The sequence below is a fragment of the Vulpes vulpes genome, chromosome 10, assembly GCF_048418805.1.
Source record: "Vulpes vulpes isolate BD-2025 chromosome 10, VulVul3, whole genome shotgun sequence".
Lineage (NCBI taxonomy): Eukaryota > Metazoa > Chordata > Mammalia > Carnivora > Canidae > Vulpes > Vulpes vulpes.
This window is the reverse complement of record NC_132789.1, coordinates 20916082-20931287: the sequence shown is the minus strand read 5'-3', so window position 1 is coordinate 20931287 and position 15206 is coordinate 20916082. Positions and strand designations below refer to the sequence as shown.

General features: G+C 55.0%; 1 protein-coding gene across 1 annotated transcript in view; it reads right to left on the bottom strand.

The window, feature by feature from the left end:
- Positions 1-8403, bottom strand: part of MYO18B (myosin XVIIIB) — a 208846-nt gene extending 200443 nt beyond the window's left edge. Inside the window, exons 1-5 of the mRNA XM_072722461.1 lie at positions 8386-8403; positions 7477-7635; positions 2124-3407; positions 1765-1831; positions 952-1064 (exon numbers count right to left, since the gene is read on the bottom strand). Coding sequence (XP_072578562.1) covers positions 952-1064; positions 1765-1831; positions 2124-3407; positions 7477-7635; positions 8386-8403 — 1641 coding nt within the window. The remainder of the gene's footprint in view (positions 1-951; positions 1065-1764; positions 1832-2123; positions 3408-7476; positions 7636-8385) is intronic.
- Between the last annotated feature and the right edge of the window lie 6803 nt (positions 8404-15206).

Sequence of the window (15206 nt, the reverse complement as noted above, 5' to 3'; positions counted from 1 at the left end):
TCTGCGTGTGTTCTGTGATTCTCGGGGGCCAAGGCCAGTGCCCCAAACAGCCCCATTTCTCTGTCAGCCCATCATGCATTGATCCCTTGGAAATAGGCCCAAACCCTTCCAGAAGCAAGGGACGATTGCAGCTTCTTGGGGCATCCATTCTAAAATGCTTCCTACTATTCTTTCCAGCTTCAAAGAGTTTTCTGGGCCTATGGCTCTGGGGTTTGCGTCAAGCCTGAGCTCTCTCATGGGTCAGCCTCTTTGTTAGGGACACGGGCCTACTGCAAACTCTGAACACCAGCTGGGGTAGAGCACCCGGGGTGGGTAGAGGGTGGAGAAAGGGGAATGATGAATGAGGCCCACACAGACCTTCTGGAAGAAACACCTTCTTGATTGATAATAGGCTGTGAGAGATGGAAGAGGATCGGGACAGGACCGTTTTTCCCATCATTATACTCTAAATCTCAAAAAGATTTATGGTGTGCTACAAAAATTATGCAAAGCATAATTGGGCTTATCAACCAAAAGAAAAGGTAATACCCAAAATAATAGGCCATTGAAACCTAAGCAATAGCTAACGACAAGCTGCAAATTTGGCTCTGAGTTCCCTGGCAGTCAGGGTGAAAAGGGAAACTCACTCCGTAGCATGATTTGCAATGTCCATAAAACAAAAAGCGATCACTTTCTTGGATCAAGTGGAACTCCCAGTTCTGACAAACAATGTCTGTTAATGTGTCCTCATAAAGAGAACACAGGGATAGAGCAGCAACCTGCCCCGCCCCCCCCCCCCCCCCCCCCGAACAATATACCTCCCACAGAACAATGAGTTCCATGATGGTCTTCCTCACAACTCCCTCTGGGGCTTTGGGCCAAAGCAGACTTTGCAGTCAGGTGTAAGGAAATCTCTTGCAGGGGTGGGGGAAAGAGGAGTGGAGTAGGTGGGGAAGGAGACAGAGCGCTCACCCTATGAACATGCTCCTCATCCACCTCAGTGATGGTTTTGTCAGCATCGATGCAAAGTCGTACCCTGCCTGCCGGCAGGTCAGCTGTTCCCTCATCAGGCTTCAGCACGGTTGCTGGTGACAGTCCAGAGAGAGAGAGAGGACAGGCTCTAAGCTGAGAAGCCAGACCAGGGAGCTTAAATAGGTGTCCTGGCTCAGGTCAGAAGGGGCAGCACTGTCTCCCCTTGGGGCCTGCTCACATGGAGGCTTCTGAACTGTGACCCCAAGTCCTTTGAGGACAGCAGCTGGGTCTGCCCCACCTTGGGCTTGGTGCCAGGCACAGGGCAGGCACCCTGATGGTTGGGAGCCTACGGGCTGGCACCTCCCCTTCCAGCATCCGTGGCAGACATCACTAATCAATCACTCTTCCCAGCCGTGTTCTGACTGGGACTCATAATTGCCTCTCGGTAGAGTGTGGTCACGACTACTTGACAAAAGTGGGCTCGTGAGATGAAACCCCTTTGCCCATTTGCACCACACTTCATTTCCTGGAGGAACACAGTAGGGGCCAAACAATGCATGGGGCATCAATGAATTCATTAAATAATTACCAAAGCTTAATTGCCTTTGGAAACAGTCCCCAGGAGACCAGCTGCCAGGTGGGGCAAATGGCACTCAACGCTTCTCAATCCAGAGGCCACAGACCCCCACCCTGGACTCCTTGTCCCTCACCTCCCCCCCCTCCGTGATCCAGCACCTACGGCTAGTGGCAGAGGGGGCGCAAGAAGAAAATACAGGAACCCTCCTCTACTTAGGGGCTAACACTCCTAATTACCAAGGGTAAATCCATCCTTCTGAACCAGCCAGACCTTCTCTGCCTCGTACCATCTGTCCTCGGGCGCCTGAGAGCAAAGATCACATAAATCAGAGCAAGAGGACACTTCCCCCGGCCACCACCCCACCCCACCCCGAGTCAGGAGCAAACCCAGGAGTCAGTGGGAGTTTCTGACGGTGGGATCTGGGACCACCCAAAGCAGAATTTCCCCAAGGAAGAGCAAAGGGGGGGCGGTGCTTATTTAAATGCAGATGCCTTGGCCCCACTCGTGGCCTTTTGAGTGGGAGCTCCAAGGCAAGGCCCAGGAATCCGCATTTTGAGCAATCCGCCCTCCCCGCTCCGGGACCGCAGCCCCTCACCTGGTCCGAATCTTCGCTCTGTGCTCCCCTGCTGCCCTCGGGCAGGCCTGGCCCCTCTTCACTCTCCCTGCGACTCCGACTCCGAGGCCTTTCTGTGGGGCCTTCCCGAGCAGGGGGTCTGGGTCCTTCCACCTCCGTCTCCAGGGCCTCGGTTCCATCAGCTGCTCCCGAGCGGGGCTCCCCGGCCTTCCGCGCTGCGCTGTGTGGCCCACCCTCCTTCTCAGCAGCCGCTGGGGTCTCCCCACGGGCCCCCACCTCCTTGGGGGCTTTCCAGCCCTTCTCTGTCTTCCCTGCAGCTTCACCGGCCTCCCGGGACTCACCCTGGGGCTGCCCTTTTCCTACCTTGGCCCCGGGCTCACCTGACTTCCCAGGTGCACTGGGAGGCTCGCCGGCTTTGCCCACCTCTCGGGGAGCGTCTCCCCCCTTCCCGGCCTTCTCCTGCTCCTTGCTCCCCTTCTCCGCCTTGATCTGCGGTTCCTCTGACTTCTCTGCCTTACTTGGGAGGACACTTTCCTTGTCCTTCTTACTCTGGGGACCGTCCCACTTGCTCCTTCTGCCCAGGGGGCCTCCCCACTTTCTCACCTGGATTTGGGCCCCAGCCCTTTTCCCTTCACTACCCACATCCTTGGAGAGATTCCCTTTTGCCATCTTGCTTGGGGGGTCCTCTGCCCCCTTCTCTGCTGTTTCCACCTGCTCCCCTTGGCCTGGCCCCTCTCTGCCCTGGAGCTCATCCCCTTTCAGCCCTTTGGTCTGCGGGGCCCCGTCCCCTTTCCCCCCTGCACCTTGTTTTGTTAGTAGCACCATGCCTGGGTCCCCAACACCCTCAGTCCGGGGCTTCTCGGCCTTTGTGGCTGTGTCCTTAGTGCTGCCCTGGGGGCCACGAGGAGTCCCTGGAGTCCCCCCCTTTTTTCCCCCTCCAGGGTCTGTGGCTGGGGGTGGGGTCTTGCAAGCAGGGGCATCACGGGGCTGGGTCCTCTGCTCCGGCTTGGCTGCGTCCGGATCTAGCTTGGCTACCATCAGCAACACGTCACCCCTCCTCACGCCTCTCTTGAAGGGCAGGGGTTTTTTGGCTGGTGTCCCAGTGGGGCCCGATTCCTGGGGCTTCTCGCCATTGATGCTGGTCATCAGTACAGAGTCTGTGGTGCTGGCCCCCTTGCTCTCCTTGCCTGGAATGTCTGAGTTCTGCGGAGAGCTTGACTGGTTGCCTTGGGAAATTTGCTGGTTTCCAGATTTGGTGCCACTGTCGGACTTGCTCTTGGGTTGGCTAGCAGAAATTTCTGGGGTCTAGGAGACAGGCCACAACCATACTTAGCTGCTTGCTGACCAGAGAGCTTTGCCATTTGCTCACCACTCCCTCCCTCCCTCCCTCACTCCTTTGTTCATCCAGCCATTCATCCACCCAAAGACCTTCAAGCGCCCCCAAGACCTAACAGGCACTGTGCTAGGCAGTGAGCCGAACCCCAATACCCTGGACCTTGGCCCAACGTCTCAAGACCAACTTCAGAGCCCACAGATCCACTCACTTTGCCATTCGCTGTGTGGCCTTAGGTATGATTACTTGCCCTCCCTGAGCCTGTTTCCTTATCAATAAAATGAGGAGCATAAGGGCCTACCTTGCAGGGCGAGCGTTAGGATTCATGATAATATAGGAAACCAAGCCCAGCACAGAGTAGGTCCTCCTGCCTTGCCTGGCCAGGACATCTGTGCTAAAACACCCCCTGCCAGCTCCCGTCCCGGGCCTTGCTGCCTTGTGGTGTCAGCTCTGCTCAGAGTTCTGTCCTCAAGCCCACCTGGCTGTGGCCTGAACTGCTCACAGGGCCCGCTGTGCTGAGGCCTCTAGAGGAAGAGACCCGGGCGGGGAGCACAGGTCCACCCTGATGCCTGGCTTCACCGCCTGCCCTCGCCTGGGTACCGCCATAGGGCACCGTGCTGATGCTGGCCTCCCGCACAAACCTGGGCCCAGGAGTCTGGGGTCCTCACCCTCCCCTTGCACCTGAAGCAGCTGCAGGATCATGTTGATTCCACCCTCATGGCCTCACACCTGTGTCTCTCTTTCCAAACCCGGCTCCACGTTCACCTGGGCCATTGTCACAGTCTGATCTGCTGTTCCTTCAATTCGCTGCCAGCCATTTTAATCTAAATCAAAAGATTTTGGCAGTGGCCCATAGCTTATGGGAAAATTATTCAATACCATCCCCTGCCATTCAGAGCCCTCAAAAAGGAGCCACCACCCTCCATTCTGGTCCATTGTCCCTACTTGTTCCCTTTGAGTCACGTGGGGACATCTCCTACCACATCTGACCAGCCTCTGCTTCCATGCTTCCGTCCTCCGTCCTCTGTTAGCTCCCTGCCTGCGATGCTCTCTCCGGTCCTCACTTGCCCATGCTCTGCTCACCCTTCTATACCTAGCTCCAATGCCACCCCCTCCACAAATCCCCGCCTGCAAACCTCAGTCAGAACCTGTCTCGGGCACCCCCGAGGCCCCAGGGCACCATGTTGGTACATGGGCTGTGGCGATGATCATAGTCTGCAGCCCATTCTAGCTCCGATGTGTATCTCTGCTCCATTTCAGGTGGTGGATGCCTCAAGGACACGGCCTCTATCTACAGCTTTGTAATGATGATGATGATGATGATGACAGTACTAACAGCCATCACATGTAGATCCCTCTTACCAAGGGCCCAACGTCAACGTCATATCCTACTCAACCCTCCTAGGAACCCAGGGAGGTAGGTTCTGAACTGCCCCCCGGTCTACAGATAAAGAAGCCAACACAAGGATATCAGGTGGCCCAAGAGACAAATTCAAAATGTAGTCATGCAGGCCCCCATGAGTCTAAAGTCAACGTCCTTACTGGATGCATATTACCAGCCTTCCTTATCCCTAGGACTCACTAGAACCTCTGGGGAGCTTTACAAAAATACTGATGCTTTGGCCCCAATCCCAAAGAATCAGATGGAGTTGGTCTGGGTTGTGCCCCCCCGGGTGATTCCAGCATGTAGCCAGGGCTGAGAACCCCCACTCCAGGGCCCTAGTGGCTCCGTCTGACCAGGGGCCAGGGAAGACATAGCCTTGGAAAGGGGATTGGCCTCACTTGGCAAACGTCACCGCCGTCTATACCATTTTGAAGAGTGAGTCAAGGCCGTATTTTTAACCAAACTTCCATAGTGGAGACAGTAACATGGCTCTGAGCCAAACAAGATAACCAATGCGACCCTACCTCTCTTCCACCCATGGGCTCTGGTCCTTTGGATTTTCATAGTCGCCAAAGCCCCCAATCCACTCTGCGGCCTTCTTGGTATACGGGAGGAGGTACTTCTAGAATCACTGAGGCCAAGAGGCAACTCTCACACACCCATTTTACAGATGAGCAAACCAAGGCCTGGACCACACAGAGGGGTGGGTCCTAGGACCCAGCTGTCCTGACATTCGATAGGAGTCCCTTTCTGCCCCTGTCTCTCACTGACTGCCTGGCCTTTGGAAAGCCAAGTCACCTCTCTGAGCCTCGTTTTTACCTCCCTGCAAGATGGTGACAACTTCCAATGGCTCCTTGTAAGGATTACATGAGGACCTTGTGCTGGGGTGCCAGCTGTGCGGGGGGAAGGAGAGAATCCAGTTATTTACCAATGGGGACAAGAAAATTAAATTGGCAAGAACTAGCCAGGGCTTGCTGCCTCAGAGAAACATGTCCCCGGGCTGCCCTGCTCCAGCCCCAGGACCATCTTGGCCCTTGGTCCAGACACCTGCTGTGGTCTGAGGCCTGTCCATCCTGCATCTTGGCTCTGAGTCGCTGCCTAGACCCTGGGGTGACAGCTTGTCCCATCCTGTGCTCAGTTCTTAGCTTGTGCACCTTGAAGCCAGCATGGCCGGCAGCCTTGTGGGACAACTTCCTGCTCAGGTCTCCGCATCAGCCACCTTGCTCCCCAGAGTGGCCCTTCCCGAGGCAGCTTCCCAGAGCCAAGAATGCACAAGCCCTCGCCCTGGCTCTGCCTCTATCTGGCCTCATGACCTTCAGCAAGTTGCTTGACCTCTCTAAACCTCAGTCTCCACCTCTAAGAAGTGGGTACGATTCCCATCTAGCCCGTTGCTGCAGAGGAGCTCAAGGGAGCCAATGAACGGCAAAGGGAACCTTGTCTAGTAACAAACGGCACCCGCTCACACTGCATCATGACCTAACAACAGCTATGGGGGCTGACCGTGGTCCCCCACTTATGCCTGGCTCAGGCAGGGGTGGGGACAGAGCCCATCCTCCCTGTAATCCTCCCCTAGAAGACTTGGCAGGGGCGTTTCAACAGTTGCTGCAGTTCAGCTGCCGGAGAACTTCTCTGATGCAGCGAAGCCATTGTAATTGGACAGGTGCAGGCACATGGGGGACGGGACAGGCACGTGGGGGATGGGACCGGCGAACAACAGCTGGAGGGATGCGGGGGACAGAGTCAGGCTGGCCGCTGGGTCGCTCAGCCCAGTCACTGCAGTATTTGCTCCACCTCCAGGGTGCACTGCAGAGACGCCAGGAGAGGATAAATTTGCAAGTCCTTAAAGCACAGGGGGCTGTATCTTGCTTGTCCAATGACTGCTTCCATCTAGTAGAATTCTTCAGAATAATTAAGGAATTTAGCAGACACCGACCAATCAGAAATGATGCCAGCTAGGTACTGAGGTCTCTACTCATACAAGCATTAACCCTTTAATTGTTGGCATGTGGCCATTCTGAGGGACTAGGGGGAGGGGCAGCTGGAGGGCAGGGGCCGAGGTCACACCTGTTTGCCACCTGGCATGGAGAGGTCTCAGTATCACTACAACCAATACACCCATAACCAGTAACCGAACATAACCAGTAACTGAATAGCTTGGCCACGTAAAGTAAGCTAGCTACACATTGTTAGCCAACACCTAGGTTTCTCTCTCTGCAAAAGTGGGGTTAAAATGATCCCTGCAATCGCTGGTCAGCTGATGTCCTTCATGCATTCATCCAGCAAACATTTGTCCGACTCTGGACCAAGTTCACAAGAGGTGCTCCAAATACAGAGTTGAAGGAGAGAGAACCACCGGCCCTAAGGAATGTCCCGTCCAAAAGTCGCACGATCAAATATTTAACTCTGCCAACCTCCATTAAGACAGACACAGAGGGCGCCATGGGAATCAGAGAAAGGAAGGCAATGGGGGAGCTTTCCAGAGATGTACTATTTGAGCCGGGTTCTGAGGGAGGAATAGGAGTTCGGTAGATCGACTGCAGAAAGGACATTCCTCAAAGAGCAGGAGCGAAGGCGAGATGGCCACTGAATCTAGAGGCTCATAGAAGGGGACCGTCCTGTTGACTGGCACATGGTCCCCTTCCTGCGGGGCCACTTACCTCTTGTTCTGGAGAGGCAAGCGCTGCCTCCTTCCTCAACCTTGCTTCTTTGGACTCTTTCTCGGTCTCCCGGACCAGCTGCTTAATGAAGCCCCCTGGGATGACAGAGAAAAGGGGAGGGGGCGAAGATGGTGGAGGGCTCTTGTCTTCCTCCCGAATCTGTTTTGCAGAAGCAAAGAAGGAGAAAGCTCAGTGAGTGAACCAGTGCAAGCAGGTGGACCTTGGAAAGGTTTGCGATGGAGCCTGGGAGGCGGCCCAGGGGGACATCCGTGACCAAGCACATGTATGAGAGGCCGTGGCAAAGCAGATGGGATCGGCCGGGGCTCCGGGACGCCTTGAGACAGCGCATGGAGATGGAATGCATGAGCAGCAGAGGCCACCCTGTCTGTGTGATTTCTCCCTGGACCCAATTTCCTCATAATGCGAATCTGGCCCTTGGGTTCCCTTCCTGGGCGGGGAACAGACCATCTCTGGGAGGAGCTAGTACATCAGGAGCTTTTCCATTTTCCAGAAGGGGATGGACCCCAGGGCACCATGCACATTCTCTGCCTCCGCTTGCAATTAATATAATAGATTGATCAGTTACTCACTGATGACGCGCCAGGGACATGGGAAGGTAGGGAATGGTTCGCAGCCACGGTTTATATAAAAAAATCCAGCCTTATGGCTACAGCCCACTCCACTGACGCAGAGCTGTGGCTTCTTGATAGTCCTTGAACCGGGACCCAGGCAGCCAGGGGCTCCCCAATACGGGATCCTAAAGTTGGGGGGCTAGATACTGGCATTTTACACCAGAAACATAGCCTAGACCCAAGCTGGCTGGAGTTGGCGTGTAGCTAAGGCTCCTTTGTGGACCACAGGGTCCTCAGGGACTGAGGTAATGGGACCTGTTCTAGGTGACTGGGGTACATCTTTAACCAGCATCATTGTGGCCACCCATGGGGACGGCGGGGTGGCAGAAATCTGTAGCACTTTCTATGGCAGAGCCACACAGTGGTTAAAATAAGCAACTTATCAAGGTCCTCCGCGTGTGGCTACCAAAGACTTGATCTCAGCAGCCCAGCTGATAAAGGGGAAATCCGAAGGGGATAGGGACGTCCAGGAGACAAAGCAGAGGCCAGGGGTTAAGGCTGGTTGATGCAGCCCCTGTCCGGGGCTCACAATGACCCCAAGCCTCTCCCTCTCAATGGGGCCCAAAAGCCACCTCATAAGACAGAGCGGGGTTTACGGCCCACTCGGCAGGTGTCACCCCTGCTTCCTGCAGCATTGCTCTCAGTGCTACACCCGGAGCAGTCTGGGAGGCAGCCAGAGAGAAGCTTCTCAACTGCCTCACCCTTCAGACTCTAACTCATCAAATCCTACACGAGGGTGGGAGGCGAGGCGAAGGAGAGCTCAGGCATCAGAGAGACAGCCCTTCGTGGAATCTTGTGAAAAAATACAAAAGGGAGAAGAATAACTGGGAAGAAGGGCCCGTTTCCAGTTCTCCATGGTGACAGAGGCAGGGAGCACGGAAACCCGTCCCCAAGGCAGAAGTCTGGCAGCCACCAGCCCTGTCCCCGCCCCACCGCCTGCACAAAGCTGGTGCTCGTGGAAGCCGCCCCGGTGATCCAGACAGGACAGCTGGTCTACCCTCAGTCCCCCCGCTGCCTACTGAGGAACAGGAAGAGAGCGGCCAGGCATGGGAGGAGTTCAAGGAGCTCATGAACTGGGTTGGAGAGGCCTCGGCTCACCAGGGCTGGCCGGAGGGAGTGGAGAGGGGCACTGGACACGTCACAGGGAGGTGCGGATGCCAGATGCCCCGCCTGAGGCCAGAGGGGACAGCCTGGCCACCCATGCTCTGGCTTGTCCTCCCGCTTGGCAGTCGGCCCCGCGGCTGTCGCCTGAACCCTGAACATTACTTTCCTTCTGCTCCCACAGGGCGAGGCGTGATGAGATGGCCATGCTGAGGCAGTGTCAGGGCTGAGATGGGATGACACGGAGCTCTCTGGCGGGCAGCACGAAATGTGGCTTTATGGACACACACACGGCACACGAGACTGACGCATGGAGACACGGGTGCGGACAGGGGAGAGAAGAGAGATACAGGTTAGCTCTTGGACACAGCCTCCTCCCACCCCCCTCGCGCCACGAACCAAGGCCACGCCGCCGGGCACAGCCCGCTGGGAGGACGACTGTCAGCAAGGGGGCCGCTGCCCGCGGACTGGACAGCGCCCCCAAATCCTTTTCCCCTTGACCCACCCTTTGTCATTGAGACATAACCAATGTCAAAAAAGTATAGAAATATACAGCTCAGCGGCTCTCACCTAAAGATCATATCTATTTAAGCAGCATCCTGATGAAGAATAAGAAAATATTATTTTATTTATGGGCAGTTCAAGATGGGACAGATCTAATCTATGGTGACGAAGGTCAGAGCAGCTGCTGGCTTTGGGCTGGAAAGGGGAACAAGGGAACTTCCTGGGGTGATGGAAACGTTCTCTGTCTTGATCTGGGAGAGGGCCCCACGGGAGCATCATATGTAAGGATTCACCCAGCTATCCAATTAATTCACTGGATGTCGATCGCATCTCAACTCAAAAATAAACAAAACAGGGGCCCTTGGGGGGCTCAGTCGGTTAAGTGTCCCGACTCTTGGTTTGGGCTCAGGTCATGATCTCATGGGTCATGAGCTCCAGCCCTTTGTCAGGCTCTACATTCAGCGGGGAGTCTGCTAGAGGTTCTCTCTCCGTCTCCACCCCACCCCCGCCCATGCATGCATAGACACTCTCTCTCTCTCTCTCTCTCTCTCAAAACAAAATTTAAAAATAAACAAAACATTACAGCCTCCCTGACCTTCCCTCCCGCCCCTTCTTAAGTTACTATTCCCCAGAGGACAACCACAGTCCTGACTTGTAAGACCATAGCATAGTGTGTTTTTCTCTTGTCCGGGACTAGTGGGTGCCACAATTTGACCACGTGCACTAGGAAAGGACGGGAAACCGAAACTATTAATTGGCCCGTGCTTTGGGGGAAATGCTTTAGCATACTTAGCATCATATTGAGAGTCTTGACAAACGCTCAGGACTTTTGACCTACCTAGTAAGGCCTCTTCTGGAAAACAAACTTTGGGGAAGTAATCCTAAAGCGGAAAATCTTACTCCGCTGGGTCGCTTGGAGCCCCCAAACCAGAGACACAACCCCCGTGTGCAGTAACTGGAGAAGGTCAAATACATCGGAGTCCATCTGACTTTAAGGAATACAATGAATCCATCGAGAAGGGTATTTAGGAAGCATTTGGAAACAGCTCCACTGCGGTATCATTTCTAGGCCAGCCATAAAGCTCACCCACTTGTAAGCATACAGTGTGATGACCTTTGATGAGTTTACAGAGTTTTGCAACCATGACCACAACCCCATCACCCCAAGAAGACCCTTCAAGACCATCTGCAGTCACTAGCTGTTCCCTCCCTCAGCCCCCTGGGTAACCACTAAATCTGTCTGTTGCTATAGATGGCCTTTTCTGGACATTTGCTATAAATGGAATCCTAGCATCTGTGGTCTTTTGTGTCTGGCTTCTTCCACTTTGCATACCGTCTTTGCGGTTCATCCACATTGTTGTGTGTAGGAGCACTTTGTCCCTCTCTGTTGCTAAGTGGCGCTCCATTGTGCGCACAGACTGCATCTCTGTTTATGGGGTCACCGTGAATAGCGCTGCCAGGAGCAGTCCCCTAAAGCTTTGTGTGCCATATGTTTCCACTTCTCTTAGGTAGATACCCCGGAGTGGCATGGCTAAACTATAGGGTAACGTCGCGCTGGACTTTTTCAGAAACTGCCAGGCTGGGATCCCCGGGTGGCTCAGCAGTTTAGCGCCCGCCTTTGCCCCAGTGCGTAATCCTGGAGTCCCGGGATCCAGTCCCGCATTGGGCTCCCTGCATGGAGCCTGCTTCTCCCTCTCCCTGTGTTTCTGTCTCTCTATCTCTGTATCACTCATGAATAAATAAATAAAATCTTTAAGAAAAAGAAAAAGAAAAAGAAACTGCCAGGCTGTTTTCCCAAGTGGCCATCCTGGTGGCCTGCAGTGCATGAGGCTGGTTCAGGGAGCCTGAAGCCTCTCACGGGGTCTGGTAAAGATCAGAAGGCAGAGAGTAACACTTATCTGCACTAAACCATCCCAAACGGGCAAAACCCAAAACCGGCCACAGAAAGTGAAGAGCGGAAGGATCACACCAATATCTCGGTGGAAGCGGTCGTGAGTGAAAGAGTGGGTGTCCTCTCCTCCCTCCAACTTCTCTCACTTCTGTGCTGGGTCGGCCCCCGGAGCAGTGCGCCCCCCCCCCCGACCCCTCCCAACCCCCTTCCTGGGCGAGGCCCCCTCTCGATCATCCCAGAGTTTCCAAAGGCCTGCTTGGCCTGTGAGTAGCCACTTTGAGCGACGACGTATCCATGAGAGGATGGCTTGCACAGAGGTCAAGGCCATCCTGCCCGCTGCACATCCTGGAAGCTGCAGAGGTGACCTGGTGGGGAGGGTCCCCAGGGCTGGGCTGGAACAAGCTCCCACCATCTCACCCGAGCCCACCGTGGCCGCCTCTTTCCAATTCCACGTTCTGTGCCGTCACCTTATGAGCTTGAAATCGGCTACGGGAGCGTTTCCACCCCAGAAATTGGCAAATACGTCAGATCAGGGCTATTGCTCCAGGAGCTGCCCAGGAAATATGAACGGGCACATCCCCGGGGGAGACCCCCGGGGCCTGGCCAGGAGGATATCTCAATATCCGAAGATCCAAGAAGGGACATTCTGGCTCTGAGGAGGTCAGGAACCCAGGGGGAGACCTTGGGAATATGTCCCAGTGCCAACAGCCAAGTCTTTGCCTTGAGAAAAAAAATCCCCCTGCTGCATGGACTCCCCACCTCGTGAGGCGCACAAGGGATGGGGACGCAGGAGAGTGTACACAAGGTGAGATTCCCTAGGGGGAGGGCGGGGAGGGGGGGACCCAGGGGAGGCCCCCAAGTGACTCACAGCCAGAGTCTGCTCTGCTAGGGCCTGGGAAGTAGAGCCCAGGTTATGAATAGGCCTGACGTGAGGTGCCTGCCTGGCCGCCACCCTGGCCGCTCCCTTCCCATCCAGCCCCGGCCTGGCCAGCTCCGTGGCTGCTTCCCAAGGATCGGCCTCGGCCTCAAGGCTCCAGGGACCTCCTGGCTGTCAGCATGGGCTGTCCTCAGCCGGGGCTGCTGGCCTGCCCAGAGGTTCCACAGCGCTGGGGAATGAGACGGAGCTGCGTGGGACCATCTCTCCCCGCGTCCTGTCCCTCGCAGGCACCAGGCCAGGCCCAGTGACCCGGGGCTTGGAGCCAATGCTACCGGGGAGGCTTTGTCAAGCCTTAATTTAAGTAGGTGCTCTTATCGCCACGTTCCCTTCCAGGCCCAAAACCCACACCTGCCTCATCAGCTGCTGTTTTAAGCCTGTGAGGAGGCCCCAGATGCTCAGAATTCATGGTATAAAGTCTCCAGTGGCCCCTTAGGGGTGGGGGAGCCTGGGGAAAGGAAAGGTGATCCCCAAAGCCGGGGACAGCTTGACACAGTTTTTCATGAACACATGCTGGATCTGAGTAGCCCCACGGGGCCCTCAAAGCTTTCCCTCTCACCCCCCAAATGTCCAGTCCTGACGCCGTGGGTCAGGCCTCCGATGATTCTCCCTGTCTCAAAAAACAAACTTCCAAGTCTTTATCGAGGCCCACATGGCCCTCCCAACCATCTGCCCTAAATGCCTCCCCACCTTGCTCCTCCTCTGCAGTGACGCTGACCTCCTGGAGCCACCTTCTCCACAGCTTCCTACCTCAGGGCATTTGCGCATTCTGTTCCCTCTGCTTCAGATGCTTTTCCTTCGGCGTGGCTCACACTGTCATCTCCTAAAAGACTTTGCTCAGAGTCATCTTGTCAGTGATCCTGCCTTCACTGTTTAAATTGGGGCATAGTCCCCAATTTAACCCTACCCTATCCTGGGACTGCTCCTCATTTTATCCGATTCTTTTCTCCCCGTAACTTACTGCTATCTCACTCTTTGTCATACTATAGACTTCTTGTTTGGTTTCTGACTCATCCTGGAGAACAAGGTTCTATGAGGGCCTGAATTTCCATCTGTTCTGTCCCCTTATGTAACCCCAGTGTCTAGAACAGTTCCCGGCACAAACTTAGTGCTCAAAAATGTTTGTTGAATGAATGAATGAGCGCAGGAATGGGTAATGATTAGGGTTGCAGCTGAGAAGGGATAGAGCAGGGCCTTGGCAGCAGGTCTCTGGCAGGGATTTCTGATGCCCCCTGTGCTATCTGCATCCACGGGGAGGGGCGGTGGTGGCGAAGGGGGTGGGCAGCATGTCATCATGGCCCAAGTTCATGTCTTGCCACTGCCACTGCCCTGTGGGACCCTAGGAAATTCTCTGAGTGTCATTTTCTCAGCCGTAAAATGAGAGGAGGACACCCACATACTGAGCAGAAACTTGATCACCAATAACTGCTCTTGATCATATTTCCATTTTTATTTGACTCCATGAATCAAAGCTGGCCTGGAGGACCCAGCCTAGGATGCAGCCCAAGATAATTCTCCAACATTTAGAGAGAGACTCCCATGTGCCTAGTGTTGAGATAGGTCCTTACACCCAAACTGCACCCAGCTCCCCTTAAATTCCTCCTAGACCTAGCATTTATTTATCTTAAAAGTTATCATCACGTAGGGCCCCTGGATGGCTCAGTGGTTGAGCCTCTGCCTTAGGCTCAGGTCGTGATCTCGGGGTCCTGGAATCGAGTCCTGCAACAGGCTACCCACAGGGAACTGCTTCTCCCTCTGCCTGTGTCTCTGCCTCTCTCTCTGTGTCTCTCATGAATAAATAAATAAAATCTTAAAAAAAAAAAAAAGAAAAGTAATCATCATGTTCACGCCCACAACAGCACCATGCGGTCGGCCTCACTCCCATAGAGCAGACAGTGACTCACGGAGGTTAAGACACTTGCCCAGGGCCACCCAGAAAAAAGGTCAAGCAGACACCTGCCCCCCAGTGTGTCCCACCCCTCACACCCACCCTCTGCTCCCATCACTGGCAGCGATGAACAAGGGCCAGTCTGGGGCCACCAGCGCGGGGCCTGGAGGCGCCCCATGTCCTGGCCCCACGTTGCGGGACCCCAGGAAGGTGGCTCAGGCAGGTAGGTTCACAGGTAGCCCTGGGCGTGCTCTGCTATTTGGTTAGGATCTGTTGGTGCCAGTCACGGCGCTGCATCTGTCGTCTGAGGATCAGGGGGCTTAGCCAGTTCGTGCAAGGTCACACAGGAAGGAATGGGGGTGACCCAATTGCCTAACCTGCTCCTTCTGCTCGACCCTGTGATCTCTGCCCTTCGACCCCAAAAGGGAGGCAGCAGAAGCTAGACCACTGATGACAGTCCTGCGGAGATGTGGGCCCCGCTCTGTGCTGAGAACCTGAGCGGCCGTGGGGTTTGCTCCCACCAGGTGCCCTATTCTAGGGTGGATTCTGTGAGCAACCCCGTGTCAGAGGGAGGGGAAGCCCGTCCTTCTCACCAGGCAGTGGTGGAGCCGCCTGCTGCACCCAGACAGTCTGACCTCAGAGGTCACGGCCACCAAAGACATGGGTGTGCCACCTTCTCTGTCCCTATGTCTGGGCCACACAGCAGCTTCTCGGAAAAAAAAAAAAAAAAAAAAAAAAAAAAAAAAAAAACTACATTACTGTCTCGTACCCTCCAGCTCT